General features: G+C 38.5%; 1 protein-coding gene across 10 annotated transcripts in view; it reads right to left on the minus strand.

Annotated features, from left to right (window-relative positions):
* LOC124879938 (sodium bicarbonate cotransporter 3-like) overlaps positions 1–20,603 on the minus strand; it is a 65,049-nt gene that overhangs the window by 7,459 nt on the left and 36,987 nt on the right. For 7 of the 10 annotated variants that reach the window (XM_047384786.1, XM_047384791.1, XM_047384788.1 and 4 more), the window contains 17 exons: positions 18,505–18,620; positions 17,629–17,786; positions 16,361–16,448; positions 16,094–16,240; positions 15,629–15,735; positions 12,582–12,756; positions 8,478–8,611; positions 8,136–8,381; positions 7,646–7,754; positions 4,971–5,132; positions 4,062–4,175; positions 3,789–3,950; positions 2,349–2,600; positions 2,130–2,198; positions 1,794–1,967; positions 1,401–1,538; positions 880–980 (listed from right to left, as the gene is read on the minus strand). In XM_047384786.1, the coding sequence (XP_047240742.1) occupies positions 880–980; positions 1,401–1,538; positions 1,794–1,967; positions 2,130–2,198; positions 2,349–2,600; positions 3,789–3,950; positions 4,062–4,175; positions 4,971–5,132; positions 7,646–7,754; positions 8,136–8,381; positions 8,478–8,611; positions 12,582–12,756; positions 15,629–15,735; positions 16,094–16,240; positions 16,361–16,448; positions 17,629–17,786; positions 18,505–18,620 (2,452 nt within the window). The remainder of the gene's footprint in view (positions 1–879; positions 981–1,400; positions 1,539–1,793; positions 1,968–2,129; positions 2,199–2,348; positions 2,601–3,788; positions 3,951–4,061; positions 4,176–4,970; positions 5,133–7,645; positions 7,755–8,135; positions 8,382–8,477; positions 8,612–12,581; positions 12,757–15,628; positions 15,736–16,093; positions 16,241–16,360; positions 16,449–17,628; positions 17,787–18,504; positions 18,621–20,603) is intronic. The other 3 variants (XM_047384792.1, XM_047384785.1, XM_047384793.1) reach the window with 1 other exon arrangement.

Raw genomic sequence — 20,603 nt, forward strand, 5'->3', positions numbered from 1 at the left:
AAATGAAGACTTTCGGTCAAAACTGACTGATATTTAGAATTGTGCATAATTTCACCCACACTGATAAAAACAATAGTTCAATTAGAGATAAAATTGCTCCCACCACCATGTTTCCTTTCAGGTTTGGTGTCGTTTTGGTGTTGCACAGTGTTGTTGTACCATATATACCTTTAGGAACTGTTGGTTTTATCGAACCATAACACGTTCCTCCTCAAGGCTTTAGAAGATTGTTTCCAGGCCTCTATATTTTTTGTGAGAATAAACCTTCTGTCACAAACAGAACGAACGTTTTCCTCAGACGTTTCTGCAGCTTCTTCATTGTTGCTGTCAGCAACCTGGGAGCCTCAATGACTAGTTTATATTTTGTGTTTTTAGCAATTTTCTCAAATTACAATACAATGTTTCGTATCCTCTTCCTTACCGATAATATTGTCTGATGAAATCAACTTTCTGCTATCTATGGAACAAGTCAAGTCAGCAAATGAGGAAATGCCAGCACAGCCTCATTAGGAAAGCTCAAGTTTACTTCAAATTGATCTGATTCATGTGGATTGATGACATATGTGAACCTAAAGATGCATACTGAAAACAAATAAATAATATTTTAAGAAAGTAAAGGTGTGCACACTTATAAACCACATTATCACTTCTTTTTTATTCCCTCCTTAACAAATGTGTTAGTTTTCATTAAATTGTACAGGATACACGTCACATAAAAGGTGAAAATAAAATCTTTAAATGCTTTATCACTGTTTGATCTCTTTAATGTCACAAACACTTGACATTTTTGATCCACTGTAAGTAGATCATAATAAAATTCATGCCTCAACGCAAAGCTTTTAATTATGAGAAGGTCCTTCTAGAGAGAGCAACACTCACCTCCCTGAGAAAGAGTTCACTGGGATGGTCAGCTGGTTTGAGCCGTCAAAGCAGACCTTCAGTTTGCACTCCTCCTCTTCCTCCAGTCTGGATTCCTCCTCCTGAAGCAAGCAGTATTTTAATCATTTACCTCAAACCAACAGTTGCTAGAAGCTGTTGTTTTATGCTTAAAGAGACGGCGTCAACCTGCCAACCAAGAGACATTTGTCTCTTGTTATTTTGGTTGGTTAAAATCTAAGATCACATGGTTTAAGAGTCTGTGCAGTTATATTAATATTGTCTTAATGCAACAGGCCTTATGCTTCATAACAAAAGAAAGTCTGAAAATAATTAAGGCTGCATAATCTAAACGACTAAATTAGTTGGTGACCAGTTCAAACTGCACAATAGTTTAGCACATTGTTAAATATTTCATAGCAACAGAAAACTCAGCATGAACATTTTGAAAAATCATTCTTTATATTTTGAAACAAATTGGAATAATAACCTCCTCCAGAAAACAACAACAAAAATGAATTCACCAGCTTTTCTTGTGCTTTCTTTTTCTTGTCGTCCTCTGTCTTCTTCTTGCTTTCTGGCATCAGGTCATCCAGCCAGCTCAACTCTCTCTTTGTAAACATAAAGTCTAGAAGCTTTCGGATAAACACAAGAGCCAAAACCTGGAAACAGAGAATATGCATCAAAGTATAAATCATTTCTGTGACACAAAATAAAACCAAAACCACCTAAAATTTAAAAAAATGTAATGTATTCTAGTGAGAACATCCTAAATATTGAAAATAATTATTTGACTAAAAATATTAAATAAGAATGAATGATTTGTTATATTAGAATTGAATATAATTTACACAAAAAAGTTTTAGTTAGGGTCTAACTGTTTAAGATGTTGAGTCTAGATGAGATCAAATATTTACCATCATAGGAAATACGACAGCAGCTGCAGAGGCCTTTATTACCCAAAGTAACACCAAACAGGTGAGCTGCACTAAGGTGAACACATGGACCTTCCACAGCGGCACGTAGCGCAGGTAGATCAGATCAGACTGGTGCTTCGCAGGCATGCCAAACAGTTTGATTCTGTCAAAGAACTAAGAGGAAAAAGACGAAGCACTGGTAAAGGCTGTGATTAAGACAAGAGAAACTGTCATTCTAAAGGACACAGGCACACAAAAATGTTCAAGGATTTTAAACTAACTGCTATTAAGGGTTTTAACGGCTCACATCTCTTTAATAAAAGACTGGAGTCTTACCTGAATACCTTTGAGGGAAGAGGCACCCATGTATAGAAAGACTCCATACAGAACAGGCATGGGAATAAACTGTAGCAAGCAAATCTCATGAATTAATAAACTTACAGAAAAATAAAAAAACTTGTTTCATGTCAACAACTTTAAAAAACGTCCATAATATTAGTTACATCTTATTACCTTCATATGCAGTGAAATAAAACATTGTTCCACCGATCTCACCTTCAGCACTGAGGTCATAAAAACAGAGCAGCCCATGAGGGTAAAAATCATGAATCCAGTGACTCGCTGTTCCCGAATGCCCAGAAACCTGGGCTGTTCTCCCGGCGCGGAGCAGCCGGACTCCACCTTCAGGCTGTTAACATGGGAGATGGACAGGACAGTCGCAGCCACAAACCATGGCAAGCCCATAATGGAGCACACCCCCAGCATTATTGCCACTATCAGCAGATCCAGGTGGTAGCCACAACCTTTCTGTAGGGGAAGAAAGGAAAATGTCATTTAACACTCAGGAAAACAGAGTCCAAAATAAGCCCAATGATGGAAGAAGGTTCTCTCAGAACAGAGATAGAGAGAAAAATCTGGCGGCTCAAATTTCTTTAAGAATATTCAATACTTCAAAATAAAGCTTTAAAAAAGTTTCATTTATTATTATGTTAAATAAATATGTTAATTACTATTTTGAAGCATTTTTCTAAAATAAACAGTTTTGGCTTGAATATAATTACTAATAATTATTAAAGGAAAAACGATGTTGAAGAATCAGACAGGTAAAGTAAAATAGATAATGTTCACGTGTCGATTGTTTTGAAAGAAAGGGACTATAGAGGTTTCTCAACAGAAGCACATTAACTGTAAAAACAATGCCTTGCAAAAGGCTTGCCATAGACTCTCAATTGGCATGAGCTCTACACTTTGACTAGGCCATCCTGACACATGATTATATGCTTTCAGCTAACCTGTATTTCTGGCCCCTTTTGTTCAGGATTGTTTTACTGCTGAATGCAGGAAAATGGTTACACTATACACATTTTATTTAGGAGTAAAGATGGCTGAATACAAATGCACAATAACAGTTTCAGTTTTAATTTATAAACCATTTTTTTTCAGTTTTATTAAAACATTATATCCTGTTTCCTGTTAGAACGGTATTGTTAACAGTAAGCAGGATACGTCCCACTGAAACCATTTAGGGGATACACCAAATATGTTGGAGGGGACGTTCTGGTCGGATGAGACCAAAATGTTACTTTTTGACAAATATGCTTGCAGGTGTAATTCCAGCAAAATGTGGTCCGCCACAATTTTGCAATACTTATTTTACTCTATCACATACATTTCTAATAAACACATTGACAAAATGTAAAAAATATCACTAGGTAGAAACATTTTTCCAAGGCATGTACCGGTAGTATAGATAATTAACTAGGCTTTCCATAAGCATCAGACAAACCTACCATCTAGCAGTAAAGTTATATGAAGAATTGCAAAAGAAAGTGAGTGTATATCAGTCTCTGGGGCATGCATCATTGGCTTATTTTAGAGTCTAGAGCATTCAGGTTTGCAATACTCTAGATTCTTGCAGCACAGCCACATTGTTTGTTTAAACTAGATGTAAATGTGCTTATAGCAAGACGCTTCCTCTACTGAGTTAGGTCTGACCTTCAGCTTGTGCTCCTTGCGATTGATGATGACTGCGGTTATCTGTTGGTCCATAAAGATGAGGATGGTGCAGAGTAAAGCAGGAACTGCTGCCACCAGCAGTGTCCACCAGGGGTTTTCTCCTAATGGGTCAATTAGCCAGCCTCTGTGCTTTGATGTTGGCTACAGGAAAAGATTATGGCTTCATTTTAATTCACAAGGCAAATGACGTATAATATTTTCCATACATATTATACAAACACAGTAATGCCCAAAACAGGAATATATGTGAACCTCAAAGCGATCAGGAACGTGCAGTTTAGGACTCGGGATCCCCATCAGATAATCCACCGCCACCATGACCATGATGGTTATAAACACAGCAAAATCACTGATAGTGGAACGTACCTATAAGAGAAAACACACACGCAGATGAACAAGGGGTCATTTCATTACAAAGTATACATTCAAGCCACTTCATGTCTTGCACACTCTTTCTGCAAACACACAAAAGTAATAATTATAGTTCTGTTAAAAAAGAAAATCACACAATGCCAACATCTGCCCACACCAAGTGATATTAGGCTAGATGTTGCTGTGTGGGAGGATGCTGTTCTTTCTGCTGAAGCAAAATAATGACTGATGAGATGTAAACATTTACAGAACATGAAAACCACCCTCACCAGTATGTACCCGGAGGTACAACAGAACCCTTTCTTCGTATCTGTACTTTCTATTTATTAGGATCATATACAGTCATGTTCAATAAACTAGAATATTATTGAAAAGCTTATTTATTTCAGTAACTCAATTCACTAAGTGAAAAACATTATACAGATTAATTGCAGAAATAGTTATGTTTTCAAGCCTTTATGATGATTTTCCGCTTACAGCTAATGAAAACAGGACATTTAGGATCAGAATATTACACCAGGCTAATAAACATTTTTAATACAGATATGTGGGCTCAATGAAAAATAGGCTTGTTATAAAAACTGTATTTTTACTGTGAAGTACTTTGTATAAAAAAATGACTTCCTTACTTTTTATTTTTTAAATGTATTTTTGATCTGACAAAGGAGCCTCATGGAAACTTATATTCTAATTTATTGAATATAGCCGAACAGCAGAGACATTTAAAAGAAATAACATGTTTTTTGCAGTGCCATATAAGGACAGGAGATACAAAAACAAACATCTCACTATGGTGGGGAAGTATCTCTCCGTCTTAAACTGCTTGAGGAACGAAGATAAGAAGAAGGTTGTGAAGAAGAGGATAATGGACCAGAAAAGAACATCTGGGATGTAAGGACCATGGTGACCACAGGCAGGACCCATAAATTCCCCGTGGAGCAGTTTACACATCTATAGAAAAAGGAGAAAACAATTATTGTTGTAAGGAGGGTGCTATAATAGTTGTAGGGATACCTTTATATCTTCAAAATGTAGTTCAGGTAGGGTTTAATATACTTTAAGTTATTATGTTAATAACTTGATAATGTGTAAAAATATTATCTAAAACATCTGGGGTTTCACTGAAGGAGTTTTTTAACAGCACAACTCACAACTTACTGACCTAAAATAATTTCTGGCTCCTAAACAAGCCAATACTTTCCCCTTCTTTTAGGACGCTCTCATATTTCAGGTTTTCTCTGAGTTATGTTCAGCCTTTAGCAAAAGTGTTTATATCCCATGAATGCTTTTACATTGTGCAATGCAACAAACAGATTTATTTACTGAGATTTAATAACATAGACCAACACAAAGTTGAGCATAACAACAAATTGGAAGGAAATGGATACATGGTTTTACTCCCTTTTACATCTAAAGTGAAAATTTCTGCCAATTTTTAAAAATATTGTTCAATCTTGGTTAGATAGGATGGAGAGGATCTTGTAAGCAGCAGTTTTCAAGTCTTACCACAGATTCTAAATTGAGGTCGGCACTTACAGCTACAATGGAATAGTTTAAACATGTACATGGTCAGACTGTTAGCTTTGGGCCATCCTTCTGGAAGGTGAATAGTCACCTAATTTTTAAGTATTTTTCAGTCTCTAACAGGTCTTCTTCCAGGATTACACTGAATTTAGCTCCAGCCAATTCTGATCAGCTTCCCCCTTCCTGCTGCACATAAATCATCCCCACAGCATAATGCTGCCAACACTATGTCTCAAAGTGGGGATTGTGTGTTCAAGGTGGCATGCGCCAGAGCACCTTCTACAGTTGCGAAGTTCCTTACATAGCATAAGACATTTTTAAAAATACTTGTTAAAATGACTTTCTTTGACCAAATGTTGTTTTAAGGCCACTCTTTCATAAAGAGCACATTAGTGCATCAAAAATAGATTTCCTGTCAACAGATTTGTCTCTGTCCCTGACTGTAGGACCTTGATCTTCATGATGTTTATTGAATAATGTTCTCTAATAAATCACTGAAGCCTTCAGAGAACGGCTGTATGTGGACTTAGTTCAAATTACATACAGGTAGACTCTACCTTTCAGATCATTGTTTGTAAACAATACACAAAATCATGCAAATCATTCTTTGACATTACAGTTATGCACAACTTTGAATTGGTTCCATAACATGTTCTAATGTGACAAAATCTGAAAAAGTTCAAGGACACATTTGCAACACATACTACACACAGTTGTGTAGAGACAGTTGTACTGGTACCCAGAGCTATATTGGTACCCAACAATTAACGTGTTCCTTAAAAAGAATCGGATGTTAAGCTGTAGAAGAAGAAAAAACAAGATGCTGAGATAAGATGCCTGTTCACTGGTTTTGGATGGGTGTTGCTGTGATCTCTGGGTATTGGCGTCGAGTGTCTGCGCCTGTTATGTTTGTCATTACAGTCTTCGTCCTTGGGTCTCAGCTGTTTGGATGCCAGCACCTCTTGTGTTTCCTCTGTACACTCGGGGGAAACTGCATGCATCTTACTACATTTTCCATCCACTTCCTGAACCCCATCTGCGCAAATCCCTGGAGTCATGTCACTACAGATCAGCCTGTTGTAAATGCTACAGAGTTTTGTATATTCCTGAAATTGATCTGTTTGTTTCAGAAAACTAACCTTCACTAAAATGTTCTGTGGTGATAAAAATATGTTGTTGGTTTTTTTTTTTCTTTTTACTGATCCTGACTTTAATAACAAGCAAAAAAACAGGCATAGCATTGTGACCACTTGTCTACCAGTCATATATGTCAAATAACATCCACATGGCCGAATCTAAATGATGAAGAGATATTCTGTTATATGCTTCACCTGTTTGTGTTCATCATTTTATGCCTAATTGGTGTGTTTTTTTAATCAAAGTTTCAATACAGAACACTTATAATGCTTCACCAAATGGTTACTGGTTATGTAAAGAACCAGATGATGATGCTATTCCCACAGAGTCCAGTCTGTCCCCTTTTCTGTGTGCGTTCTGTGTCGTGTCAGACATTCAGCACCCCTTTTAGACTCCTGTGCATTATAGTGCACATCAGGAACTGCCATATAGTTTAGAGTGAGAAAATTCCCAAGTTATATAATTACTTCAAAATCACTGTTATAAAAAAAACTTCCACTAAGACAGATAGAGGTCCAGATGTCCCAGAAACAGCTCTTTTTGCTTTATTTGTTTTTGTCTTTTTTTAGAATATACTTTTACCACTGTAGTGTAAAGCTCATCTTATTGGATCTCAGCTGAACTTTTTCAGTCAAAGATGCAACTTTTGTTAGGTTAATAAATTAAACAATATATGTACATTTATATCTGTATATAAAGTATAAATATGGACAGTTGTCCATCTTTGCTTTACATGTATCACGATCTGTATGAGGCTGTAAATGCTGATTTTCCCACTAGAGGTCGCTGAAAGCAAGTCTCACCGAAACATTGAGGCTGCTCCATGGGACAGAGTCTGAACTGTCGTATCCGGTTTGGTTCCAGCGCTGCAAGAGCTGATCAGAAGCATTGGTTGGTGGAGAGCACTGACACCTGGGGACATCAGAACCAACAGTAAGACAGCACCTTCATTTCACTGAACATTCTTATTCAGGAGAAAGGATTATTGCAAAGTTAATGACTTTGACACAGCTTGCTCATCCACCTCAGCCAAATGAATCTGACTGTACTCAGATGTAACTGCGATTACATTCAAGCGCATGGAGCTAAATCTGTATAAACTTTATTGATTTTAAAACATATTTTTCTATAATTGAACATAAATTGGACCGGGTTTGTTTTATAAATTGCATTGACATGACTAAATACATAAACCGAAACTGAATTGAAAGATTTAGTTGGACAGAAAATTCATTCGGACATTCTGTAGAAGGTCTACAAGCAGCAAAACATTATGAAGATAACATCACCCACGAGTAAAAAGTCAGATTGTCTAAATTGTTGTGCATGTTGACGGGGTAATATTCTCCAAGGTGAAAGAGCTTCTCCAAGGCCTCGTAGATGAAGATGATGCAGATGAGGGCTGCAAAGGCCTCCTCTGTGAAGCGGGTAATGTAGCAGACCAGTGAGCTTGCATCTGTGGCCACCAGCAAAAGGCACAGAAACGCCGTCCACAGTCCAATGCTGGTCCGCAGTGACAGGTAGGACAGCCCATAATCACTAGAAAAGAAAGAAAGCAAGACCTTGGATGTTGAACAAATTCATTAAACATTAAATAAATTAACACATTTTCCGAATATATGTGCTCAAACTTACGTGCAGAACTTGAAGAGAATCTTTTCAAACACTAAAACGGGCCCTGTGCTGCCAAGAATTGTAAGCGGCTGTCCTGCGAAGAGTGAGTACGACACTCCTGTCAGTGATGCTCCAAACAGGGACTCTATTGCACTCTGCAGAGACAGAGGAGAGGGATAGAGTCAGGGAATAAAAAAGGGAGGACTGGGAAAGAAGGAAGGAGGTACAAAGGAGATCCCGAGGAGAAACAAGAGAGCTTCAATCAGACATAATTCGTCTGCTACTTCTGAGAACCTCGACAATACTGTTGAAATGTTTCCACACTGTTGGCTTGTCCAAAGTTGTATCTCTGTGTTGCTTTTGGCCTGCTGAGTTTACTCAGACACATTACACACATCAGCCGACAGACTGTCTGTCCCAACAGTTACTGGCCTAGTAAGGACATCTGGATAAAAGGAAGGGAGGCAGAAAGAGAGGTGGAGCCACATTGTACTGAACAGAGTCCAGCTAAATAAACTGCAAGATACCCTGCGTTACTAATGTTTTTATAAAATAAAACCTTTTTTGTAAGGCCACTCCATGGTTTCTAGGACCTCTATGACTGTTCAAACCTAGCTAGATAGGAGCAAATCTAAAGTTCTTATTTTATTGTGAAGTGGATCATGGTGCTACTTAGTAGTGCCCAAATAGTTTTATTTCCTTCTGCTCGTGTGCAATAATATTAACTTGGTGCAGAACCTTGCGCACATATCTTGGCGAGTGCATTCAGAAGTAATCATGCAAAAAATGCAAAATTAGTCATTTCCACTGATCACACTGAGCTGATCACACCAAGGTTCTAAAGTATGATGCTTTTTTATGTGTTTTATGTTTTTAGTTGCAAAATCAGATTAGAAACCCCATTAGCTGCTGTTCCTCTTCATCCCCAAGTACAATGCAAGGACTTCTTTTTGACAGAATGACAGCTAGATTTAGCATCTGAACTGCATCCTGAAGAACTCCCACATTCCTTCAAACAACCAGATATGCACTGGTGTAGGTGACTTTATGCACCTGTGGGCATGATTTCACTGGAAACCCAGTGCACACCGATCTCTGTGTTCAAGGGGCCTGAACATAGCACTGTATTTATTGGCCTAGGGATTGTGGATTACTTCATTGAGTTGTTCATTTCAGCCATTTGTTGAGCCACAGCACTGAAGCAATATGCATGGCAACTGCAGAACAATGAGCATTACAGGGCACTAGAGTGCAACCAATTTGGTCGCACATGAGACCTAATCTCTCAATGGTGAGACAAAAAAAATCTAAGGTTGCACCAGTATGGCCAGCTGTTCAAAGGAAAATAAAAAAAAAAGATTCTCCACAACTCTGAAAGTCTCCCAGTGGTTCATGAGCACCGCCAGACAGTTTAACAAGGGTCATGGCACAGTAAAAAACTGGCAAAATCCAGAAATGAAAAACAAAGCTCCCACTTGAAATGCTGCTGGAGCTGAAGGAGAGTCAGTGAACTGCAGCTGTGAGAGTGTCTTCAGCCCTGCTTTAGTAAAATCTAATGTGCACCATGTTTGTATCAAGTAAGTTTGCGTAATTACAAAACTTCTGCCCCTGAAGTGAAACACGTTGTGCTTTTCAGAGACATGCAATCATTACAATAATCAGTGCACCATTGTAAGTATCCCCAACAGGATTTGTTCCTGCCCAGTTGGCACTCCTGACGCAGGCGAAACAGATTCTGTTGGGAATACCTACCTTGGTGGAACACCTTTGCACCTGAACTGAGAAGGGTGTGAGCAGAGATGAGAGAGGAGCATTAGACAGAACTCTTATTTAATGGACTTGTGTTTTGTACAGTTCCTTAAATATTTTTTGTTGCCGTGTTTTATGAAGTTTGTTTCAGCTGTATTATATATTCAGTACGAGATGTCAGCCCATGATAATTTTGACATCTGTGTTAATTTTATTGAGTTAATGTTATGAAAATCTTCCCAGAAAGTTTCTGAGTCTAGGTATAAGTCCTGGCCTCCCCTGTCATTGGATCAGCAGCTTCCTGAAGGACCGGCAGCAGCAGGTGAGGCTGGGGAGCATCTTCTCCCGCACAAGAACCATCGGCACCGGCGCCCCCCAGGGGTGTGTTATTTACCCACTCCTCTTCTCCCTCTACACAAATGACAGCACCTCAGCGGACCCGTCTATGGAACCCCTGACGTTTGCAGGTGACTCCGCTGTTATTGGTCTGATCCAAGACAGTGATGAGTCTGCCTGGTTTGGCTCATCCACAAAACAGGACAAGTCCAGACTGCAACGAACAATCAGGTCTGCAGAGAGAATCATCAGGATTGACCTTCCCTCTATCCAGGACGTTTACAGGTCTAGGGCCAAGAAAAGGGCAGTTAACATCTCTGCAGACCCCGCACACCCTGCACACAAGCTGTTCAGGCTTTTACCTTCAGGTCGGTGCTACAGAGCGCCGTCTGCTAAAACCAGCCACCACAAAGACAGTTTCTTCCCTTAGGCTGTTTCTCTTGACAGTCAGAGCTCCAGAACCACACCATGCATACTTAGACTGATCTCACATTATATTCCATTGTAAAGTCAATTGTGTATATATGTACATTTAAAAAGATATTCTTTTTATTGAGAGCAAAGTGTACCGGAGTCAGATTCCTCCTGTGTTTGTACAAACTTGGCAATAAACCTGATTCTGATAAGCTTTTAATAAATTAATCTGAATCTTGTCAGTTATACATGTTTGTTTGCTGTTTCATTAACTCTCTTTACTAGGTAAGGCAAGTTTATTTATATAGCACATTTCAGTAGCAAGACAATTCAAAGTGCTGTACATGAAAAACAAAAAAGAGACATAATAGGAAACGTACATTACAGTGGTATAAAGGTAATTAAATAATTAACAACACAAATAATTTAAAGAGAATAAAAATGTATAAGTAAATGAACCTCCAGCAGGAAAAACTGAGAATTTAATCCAATCAGTAATGCATGAAATGCTTCCGGGCCTATATTTTCTCAACATAAAATCAAATGTTTCTCCTTGGGGGGTTGGAAATTTCCTGGAACACCCCACCAGTCCCATTTCACTGGAACTTTGATTTCAGTCCAATTTATCCGCTAGTAATTTACCAGTAGCACAGAGTGAAGCACTGTTGCCAAACTTCGAATAAATTATAAATAATAATATTAATAAATTTGTCAACTATGAAGTACTACAATTACTACAGTCAGTCAGTCATTTTCTACCGCTTATTCCACAGTGGGTCACGGGGGAGCTGGTGCCTATCTCCAGTAGTCTATGGGCGAGAGGTGGGGTTCACCCTGGACAGGTCACCAGTCCATCGCAGGGCAACACACAAACAACCACGCACACACTCATTCATACACCTAAGGGCAATTTAGAGTTACCAATTAACCTAACAGGCATGTCTTTAGACTGTGGGAGGAAGCCGGAGTACCTGGTGAGAACCCACGCATGCACAATTACTACATAGTCGTCAAATTTAATATTTCTGTTTTTATGAATCAGTTTTAAAACTATCCTCTTAGATGTGCAGCTTTTTTATTCTGTCTTGCTGCTGTGTGGGTGGGTGCACCTAACTTTCATGCTGGTGCACCTAAGAAAAAAGTTAGACGTACCAGTGCAATTAGAACAAAAAGCTGGTCTAGAGCCCTTCATTATATAAAATAATTTGGCCCCTGCCTGCCTGGTGTGAGTGTAATGAGCTAAAAGCCTTGGCTTCAAATTATTTGATGACCAGGCAGCCCCCGGGACCAAGATATGGTATTTAATACGTTTTGATGCAGCCCAGAAGACCTCTCAAAACCCTGTAGAGACTAACCACATTTTTGTACAGTAGATTTTCAGTGTTGTGGTTTGGTTTTAATCAGGAGTAAAGGGGGCCTAACAGCAGTGTTCTTTCCACCGCACCCAATAAACACAGATTGAACCACATATCAAATTAGTAGAGAAAGGCGGCACTAAAGTTCAGACTCTAGAATTAAGTCGATTTGCCTCCACGTTTAACATCCTAAGCCCGAAAGATCACCGTTTCCTTCTCACCGGGTTCCGTTTAAAAAACAGACTTCTAAGTTACTCGCTTTGTGACTCACTATGTTTCCTTTCGTCGCCTCTCCAAGAAGACCTCCAAATGTGATCACAGGGGACATGCAGGCGCAGTAGAGAAAAAGGACAGACGCTAGACACTGAAGATTGAGCGAATCCTTAATGTCACTCCAGTAGAAGGGCGCTTTCCGCTTCACATCCAGGACCAAACCTCCAAAAATCCTGGAAGTGGAGACATGCAGACTGTATTTAGAATTTCCCAGTTACACTGCAATATATCATCTTTAATCAAAAGGGGGGCTTTTAAAATGTATTTTATAGCCTAAGGAGAGTTTCGTGCTTTTAGATTAACATTTCATGCTTTACAGTCTTTCCAATTTCTTCACAAGTGTCCAGATGACAGGTAGAGTGGGTAATAACTGAATTTATTCTATCTAAGTGTCCCATAAAAATCATAAAGACACATATCTCTGGGATAGTTGTGTGAAATGTTGCTCTTACAGAGCAGTTCTTAATACATTTAATTGATAGCGTTTTTTCATAGTTGGACTTACATTGATAATTGTAATTTAAATAGAGTTAAATCCAGATGATAACAGTCCATATTCCATTTCTGTTTGTGCTTCTTAGTTCTGCTGAGAGGTCCTTTTTTCATTTCAGTACCTGCAGACCTCTGGAACAACTTCTATACGTTACCTTCACATCCCCTGATGTTTTAATAGAGCAACACATTTCTCTTTACCTTAGCTTACTGCACTCAGTTTCACTCAGCTTTTCTACCATAGCTCCTATATGGCAATATCCTTTTATAGTAGTGATGAGAAGCAGAGTAATTCTGTAAATAATACAATGCCTCCTGATGTGGATATGCGTGTGAGGTTTCCAAACAAACACCTTCTTTTTGCCGTGTGGCTCTGGAGATTCTGAATCAGTGATCCATAAATGTCAGAGTTACACAGTGTGCAGCTTTGTATCTGTTTAGTCACAAAATGCTGTTGAATTTACAACTCTTACCATCAAAGGAAATGTTTTTAACAAGTACGATCTGTGATACAGAAACAGATTACATTATTAAAAACTTAGTTTTAATTAATATCTAATCTATTTGTGTAATGTATTTAGGGAATAAACCCTTTAATTTAAGCAAATTTGTTCAGTGAGAAAAACAATCCCATGTTAGGGAAGAATTGTATTAAAAATCACTGTTTCCACTGTTTTTGGCTCCTCTAACAATCCCCTAGAAATAAATCTAACTGAAGCATTATGTATGTATTTGTTATTTCTTATTAAGTTCATCATAGTGCCTAGTAATCCTTTATTAGTAAAAAATTACTTTATATTTCCCTGGGGTGTAAATATAAGCTGTAAAACAGGAGAACATATTTAAATTTAAGTAGGGAAACATTTTATTGATTTTCAAAAGTCATGAAATGGCAACTGGAAGAGAATGGTAAATAAAATTTAAACGATTAATTAATCACAATCTTTGTTTAGTTTACCGTTAGAAGTCCAAAAATGTAACATTATTCATTTACTGATATAAGAAAAAGAATTTGAAAGAAAGGGGTATTTTTCCCTGTATCAGATTGGAAACACTGTTTCTCAGACTGAATAGTTTTTTTAAGTCACTTCCATCCATCCATCCATCCATCCATCCATCCATCCATCCATCCATCCATCCATCCATCCATCCATCCATCCATCCATCCATCCATCCATCCATCCATCCATCCATCCATCCATCCATCCATCCATCCATCCATCCATCCATCCATCCATCCATCCATCCATCCATCCATCCATCCATCCATCCATCCATCCATCCATCCATCCATCCACTGTCTTCCGCTTATCTGGGGTTGGGTCACGTGGGCAGCAGCCTAAACAGAGAGACCCAGACTTCCCTCTCCTGAGCCACTTGGACCAGCTCGTCTGGGGGAATCCCAAGGCGTTCCCAGGCCAGCCAAGAAACATAGACCCTCCAGCGTGTCCTGGGTTTTCCTCCCGGTGAGACGTGCCCAGAACATGTCACCAGGGAGGCGTCCAGGAGGCATCCTAACCAGATGCCCAAGCCACCTCAACTGGCTCCTCTCGACGTGGAGAAGCAGCGGCTCTACTCTGAGTCCCTCCTGGATGTCCGAGCTTCTCACCCTATCTCTAAGGAAGAGCCCAGACACCCTGCGGAGGAAACTCATTTCCGCCGCTTGTTTCCGTGATCTTGTTCTTTCGGTCATGATCCAAAGCTCATGATCATAGATGAGGGTAGGAACGTAGATCGACTGTTAAATCGAGAGCTTCCGGCTCAAGACCACGGCCTCAGACTTGGAGGCACTGATTCTCTTCCCGGCCGCTTCACACTCGGCTGCGAACTGCTCCAGTGAGAGCTGTAGATCACGAAAAAAAAGCAGAGACGCAGTCCTACGGCCACCAGAACGGATCCCCTCAACACCTTGACCATAAAAGTTATGAACAGAATCGGTGACAAACGGCAACCTTAGCGGAATCCAACCCTCACCGGAAATGAGTCCGACTTACTGCCGGCAATGTGGACCAAGCTCTGACACCAGTCGTACAGGGACCTAACAGCCCGTTTCAAAGGGCCTGGTACCCCATACTGCCGGAGTACCCCCAACAAGATTCCCCGAGGGACAAAGTGGAACACCTTCTCCAAGTCTACAAAGCACATGTAGACTGGTTGGGTGAATTCCCATGAACCCTCCAGGACCCTCAGCAGGGGGGTTGTCAGTATTCACGGAAAAATCCTTTATTAACAGTACAGCAACTAAATCCTGCTTATAATTACTGAGCAGTTTTCTTTCACTAGTAAATTTGATCATTTATCATTTTACAGGTCTTTGAGATTGAAAGGCCTCCTTGCCATCAACCTAATCTTTAGTTCCTTACAATGGCTTTCTATTGGATTGGCTTAACTGTACATGAAAATGACCATGAAAATTAAATCAGGAGAGCCATAAATTATAAATTATCTTATTGGCATGCACCAACATGTACTATGTTTTGTTTATTTGCTGAAGTTATTTCAGTAAAAAATACCCAGACATGAATCTTGTGCAATGAAAAGTACTTTACTGACCTCCCAGTCCTTTGAAGCTCAGGTCCTGCAAGGTGATCGTCCTCTTTTTCCAGCTCTCCAGCTGGAGGTGCATTACCATTAGGGTGCGATGGTCTCTTTCTCTTTGACTTCAGACCAAGACATTTAAATAAGTTATGCTTTAAATCTATTTTTTTTTATCAGTTTGCTTTCATGCAGCTTTACAGTGATAAGGACACATCTAATGACTTTCATAATAAGAAAGAGGCAAAAAAAATGGTTGACAAAATAAAAACCACAGTTTATGAGAATTGGTAATCATATAAAGCTGCATTAATGGTTAAACCGACTGATAAGTGAGAGCAGCACAAATCTCTCCACTAACTTCTTCTCGAGTTTTTATCATCTTGGAGATTAGGGTTCTACACAGCAATTTGTCTTTAAATTCATTATTTACAAAGTACACTTTGGACAAACAGAAAAGCTTTGACAGAGAAATCTGCTAACCTGAGATGGGACATTTTTCGGGGGGTCAATTCGGATGGTGGGGTCCCATTCACCAGGGGGCAGGACAGTCACCTGATCAAGAAACTCATCTATTCCAGACAGCAGATCTGTTCGGTCCTTGGCTTTATAAGCCACATCATGGAAAATCTACATAAAAATGAAAATAGGACTTGCAGCTCTGAAGTAATAATTAAAATGTATAAAGAATTGTGCACTAAAAAGCAAATTTAACGTGATTAAGGCTTAAGTAATAAAATAATTTCTCACTTCATCTGTCATTAGTGTTGCCATTGATCTGCCAATTTCATGGTATTGTGGTCCTTTCCCATGTGGACCCAAAAGGAGAAAAAGAAACCTTTGCAAAGGAGACACATTAATAAACACACAGATATCAACTTCCTGAGAGGACAGTCTTTCAGTAAAACTGTTTTGATTTCATGTTCTTGTTCACTTTAAACTTTCGTCGGCCCACATGGTTTAAATTTGTTTTTACTAAATCAAACGAATGGCTCAAACCATTCTTTTTTTAGAGTTTTGACACAATGTGTCAGAATGATCATGATCAATGTTGTGTTGGAAAAACCTTTACTCAGATGTTTAGTCAAAGGTCACTACAAATGAGAGTTGTGTTCTACATAGCGTTTGAACAGGGAGTTCACAATAATTAGCACCCCTGGTAAGGAGTCTTTATTTATATTTCAGTTTAAGTTTATTACAGTGACCTAATCACACACCTAAAAATTCACTGCCATTTTCTAAAAGGGAACTTTTTGTGAATGTGTCAACAGAAACTTGGATCCTTGTACAGCCTTGTTTGGCACAGTTTTACTTGCTTTAACATATTTAACTGCTGCTCTGATGGCAAATTTGGGCAAATTTCATGTATAAGTCATTTTCTTGTCTCCTTTGCCTGACATATGAAAATCAACACTTATCTTTTGCCCTTGAATGGCACGTTTTCTTGTCTTTTTGGAAAACTTGGTTTCTGTGTTTAGTGATATTATTAACCTGGGAAACGGGCTCATTGACTATTAATACAATTTAAAAAATAAGGTATTATTTGCAAAGAGCTTCAGTTACATTTTTTTTTTATAGGAATTGTTAGGGTTACCAGAATTTGGTCACTATTAATTTTCCTGAATAAAATAATTACTTCTTAACTAAATTGATCAAATGTTGGATTTGTTTTTCAGTGAGAGAATATGCTAATTTCATAAAACACTAACTGATTTTAAAGCTTTTGTCACATCTTTACCGAGGGTTACAATAAATGTGGAGAGCGCTGTAGCATCATGTGACTACTTGTGTGGCTCTACACTGCACTAAAACATAGTTTGTTTTGCTATAACATATAAACACAGGATCCAGAGTGCCGGACAAAGATCAACAATTTGAACCACGTTTGTTCCCTATGTTATGCAATAAAGCCTTTACAATGAAATTCTCAAATCATCCTGACTTCTTAGAGTGCAAGAAGCTGTCAGAAGAGCTTTTTTTTAATTAAATGTCTAATTGTAGAAGTAAAAGGCAGATACCTTGTGGGAACTGGCACCTCAGTGAGCCCTGTGATAAGGACTGCCGGTGATAACCGTATGAATGCAATTATGGGCTTCTCTAAAAAGTCCACTTCTCCAACTAGCACATTTGAGGCCTCAGCACCAGGAGGGATCTTCTTCATGAAATTCATGTCTACCTGAAACCCATAAAGTGTAAAGTCAGAAATACAAATCAAAACTAATAAAACAGTAGAAATGGAGAGCAGAGGAGGAGATCAACGCATGCTGAAATAAAGCCATGCAAAAACAAATCACGACAAAACAGAGAACGAGACACACACAATGTGTGCAAATGGCAACATGTAGACCTAAATAGTACTGAGCAAAGATGGTACAGTTATGTGATCAATTTCATACTCTTCAAATATCTATAATTTATGTGTGCTGTTAAATACAGATCTAAGCATGGCAACAATCCTTTTGTGGAAATGAATATGCCTTCAGTCCTCTTCCTATGACTCATGTACACACTGCACCTTAGTTTTTGGCAGGCGTAAAGCCTGGTTGTATAACAGCGACTTATGGCAGCCTGCCATTTTATTTAATGGATGATACACTACAAAATGGTAGGCTGAATGGAAGCCATGCAACAGAGGTAGATTTTCAAAGAGAAAGACTTATATAACCTAAGACTGCTATGACTGATTCTTTGTCCATTGGATGAGGAGCAATGACTACAGATTTGTTTTATGGGTGAGTGGTTATGGGATGTTTACCTGTGTAGGGGTTGCTTTGAACATAAGACTCTGAAATGTCTGGGAAAATCAAAAAACTGAAGAAAAGATGGGTGAACTTAGCCGGGTGCCTTTCACCATGATGGGACCTTGTCTGTGCTCAGTACTGTAGTTAGGTTACCTTGCTGAAGTCCACACTGCTGCTTTCTCTACTGACCCCTACTTTAGACGGCCTCCTCTCCATCGCCTTGTTTCCATCCAGATTGTTTGGGAGAGAGTGCGGCGACACCATTGGTCCTAAAAGGGACAGGAAAGCAATGATGGAAACTGTAAGTGTGGGACATAGGAGGAAATTACTGGAGTACAGCAGATTTTGTGGTTTAATTACAAATGTAATTTGTGGGGTCATTATTAGAAGTCAGCTAAAATGACATTCGTTGTTCTATGGAAATGTTTATTTTTAATAAATAAAACACATTAAGTTTTTTAAAGCAAACAGTTGGTAAACAAAGCAGTCTCTACACCTACACCATCTCACCCCTATGTAAAGATTGCAGAAGAATTTATAAGAAAATCAAATCTCAGTAAGGAAAGAAATCCCATGTTAAGAAATAGGAGTTTTTTTTACTAAATCATCAGTGCCACACTTTTTAGCACCCTGCTGGTAATGCTTTCTACAATCTTCTTTTGCCAACAGAACAGATGTTAGTCTACTCCTGTAACATTTCCCATGGTTGGCTGATACAGATATGGGATCTTTGCATGATCTCTCTAGATTGTCCAGAATCCTGGGACCACTGTCATACTCTATTCTCTTAAACTCACCCCACGGACTTGAAAAGCATTTAGGTCTGGGACTTTAGTCTCTGGTGAACCATTTCTGTATTGATTTCGCCATATGTTTTGAATCATGCTGAAGTTTTCAGTCACGACCCATTTACAGTTATGTGGCAGAGACTACCCAGATTCCATATATTTCAATAGTTCACAGCCTTATAGATCCACCACTGTACTTAATAGTGCACATGAGAAGCTTTGTCACATATTAATCAGTGGAGACTTTGTGTCTGAATTTCTCACTCTTAATGTCATCTAACTAAATTCTTTTGTTCCAGTTAAAGTCTCAGTAGAGTTTAAAAAAAACGTCACAATTTCCTGTTTATGATGTTGGGTAATCTTTTTTCGGAGGTAAGTTACAAACAACTACTAGGCATGTGGATAGTGTCTAATGGTCTTTATGGAAATATGGTGACCCCAAAATGCCACTATTCGCTGCAGTTTTCTAACAACATGACATTATTCAGCATTACTTAGTATTGTTCCCACTGTGTGTGAAGATAAACATTAAGGCTTTTCCAGCTTTCCATGTGGCCGAAAGAAATGGACCTTTGTGGCATATCATATTTATACCCTAAGGAATACACACATCATGAATTGCTTATTGAAAGTTTCTGAAAAGTCTAATTCTACAAAGTTACAAAAATGTTTCCGTTACATTTATGTAAAATAACATTGTACTGTAAGTGTGGCACCGGTGATTTTAAAAAAGGTGTATTTTTTTGCCTCTCAATAATTGCAAACAAATAGAAGGTTGCATTTTTTCTTTAAGGTTTCCATGAGAGATTATGGGGCTGCAGGGAACGTTAAATTGTAAACTGTAGCATGAGCTTAACAATTGGAGAGCAATTTCCAAGGCATTCTCTACTTTAATATTATAAGTTACTCAGCCCCAAATATATGATTCATCTATTTTGCTTAAGCCAAGATCAAATACATCAATAACAATCAAGTGTCTCTCTTAACCAAGAGACAAGGCTCAAATGTTTTTTTTACTTATTATCAAATATTTATTGAATGGTAAAATTTACATCTAAACAGGAAAACCCTCTGTGGAACCTGAGGTTGGTTATTGTCTCGGGTTCTACATGTTACAAATTAAAAACAGCTAGATGCTAGATTTATGATACTTTCTACAAATTTAGTCCTGAAATGCTGTGAAAGTCATCCATGGGAAAAACTATAAAACCTGCTCATTGTTCTCACACTAGAGTTAGTCCTACTTAGCATGAATTAATGTCAGCTTTTCGCTTTGAGTTTTGTACAGGTAAGTAGATGCATTTGATTCTCCTGAGAATTCAAGGCCTATACAGGTCATTCTCAAAATATTAGCATATTGTGATAAAGTTCATTATTTTCCATAATGTCATGATGGAAATTTAACATTCATATATTTTAGATTCATTGCACACTAACTGAAATATTTCAGGTCTTTTATTGTCT

The sequence above is a fragment of the Girardinichthys multiradiatus genome, chromosome 13, assembly GCF_021462225.1.
Source record: "Girardinichthys multiradiatus isolate DD_20200921_A chromosome 13, DD_fGirMul_XY1, whole genome shotgun sequence".
Classification (NCBI taxonomy): domain Eukaryota; kingdom Metazoa; phylum Chordata; class Actinopteri; order Cyprinodontiformes; family Goodeidae; genus Girardinichthys; species Girardinichthys multiradiatus.